This window comes from Episyrphus balteatus, chromosome 4 (assembly GCF_945859705.1).
Source record: "Episyrphus balteatus chromosome 4, idEpiBalt1.1, whole genome shotgun sequence".
NCBI lineage: Eukaryota > Metazoa > Arthropoda > Insecta > Diptera > Syrphidae > Episyrphus > Episyrphus balteatus.
This window is the reverse complement of record NC_079137.1, coordinates 67,433,108-67,434,370: the sequence shown is the minus strand read 5'-3', so window position 1 is coordinate 67,434,370 and position 1,263 is coordinate 67,433,108. Positions and strand designations below refer to the sequence as shown.

The 1,263-nt window shown below is 29.7% G+C and overlaps 1 protein-coding gene across 1 annotated transcript; it reads left to right on the top strand.

The window, feature by feature from the left end:
* The first annotated feature begins 354 nt into the window (after window positions 1-354).
* Window positions 355-943, top strand: LOC129917906 (uncharacterized). Its single transcript, XM_055998118.1, has 2 exons — window positions 355-694; window positions 764-943. The coding sequence occupies exons 1-2, from the start codon at window positions 482-484 to the stop codon at window positions 935-937; spliced, it is 387 nt and encodes a 128-aa protein (XP_055854093.1). The 5' UTR covers window positions 355-481; the 3' UTR covers window positions 938-943.
* Window positions 944-1,263: the final 320 nt, after the last annotated feature.

The window sequence follows — 1,263 nt, the reverse complement described above, 5'->3', positions numbered from 1 at the left end:
GGTTGCAACGACCTTTTAGAAAAACTACGTCATTTTATTTAAATTCGGTATAAAACTTTTTTTAAGTCTCCTAATTTTACATAAATCAAGATTTGCACAGTCTGCTAATAACAAGCGTGTGATTTTAAAATGCTCAATTAAACACAATTTTCTACAAATTAAGTTTTAAAAGTTAAATATAAATTTGCCAATCCGAGCCTTATTACCTTGCAGTCGAAAAATGATTCCATCAACACGGTCATTTAAAATTTTGTTAATTTTTGTAGTAATCTATTTCAACCTTTCAAATGCAAAGGTTTGTTTTTTTTTTTTTCGTTCAAAATAATTTTTACACGAGAAGTCCAATATTTTGCTATTATATTTTTAGCGCAACTACAAACTCGTACTTAATGACATCCAATGCAAATCAAATGCAGATTATGTGGCAAATCATACTTGTTCATTTGATAAGACAACAAAAGAACATAATTTGGAATTTCAAATGAAGAAGAAAGTCAAACATTTGCAATTTGATTTTATGGTTTTTGCCAAAAGACCTGTCACAAACAATAAAGATATTCTGTTCAAAGCTGTCGATGTGGAAGCTTGTAATTTTTTGAAGGAAGACACAGCTGAAACACCAATTCTTCAAATGTTTAAGAAAGTATTACAGGATCCTAAGAATGTGGTACCGGATTTTTGTGCGGTAACAGCGGTAAGACATAAGTTAAATACATAAAACTGAAAACATATCGAAATGTCAAATTTTGGGTTTTTTTTTTAGAATGACCATATGAAATTGACGAATATTGTTTTGGATGCAGAATTTCTTCCTGCGGTTGTACCAGATGTTGAATTTATAGTTGAAATCATAGGCAAGGATTCGAAGATAGTTTTTTTCAATGGTGAACTATTGGGTAAGGTATCGCATGATAAGAAAGTTAATAAAGCTGGTTGAACATAATGAGCACTTTGAATTTTTGTTTAAAATTATGAAATTAAATGCGGGTTGTATGACATTTGGAAAGTGTTTTTTGGAGTTACACACTTCGTCACTAACCTCAAGAAAACCACAAAAATAGTTATTTCAAACATTATAGTCAATACTAGCAATGTGAGTATAAACTAGGTTTGATATGCACAACATGTGGATAAAAAAGTTGATACCTTACAATTTTTCAAGTAAAAGCATTTACTATTTTTTATGCATATGACCCATAATGGGGCCTTTAGTAAACTGCTTTCAAAGAAAACATCCCGTAAAAATTAAATAAATTTAAAAAT

Coding starts and splice junctions, on each gene's coding strand:
- LOC129917906 (XM_055998118.1), top strand. CDS start 482: ATGAAGAAGAAAGTCAAACATTTGCAATTTGATTTTATGGTTTTTGCC. Junction 695..763: donor ATTTTTGTGCGGTAACAGCG/GTAAGACATAAG, acceptor TTTTTTTTTTAG/AATGACCATATGAAATTGAC.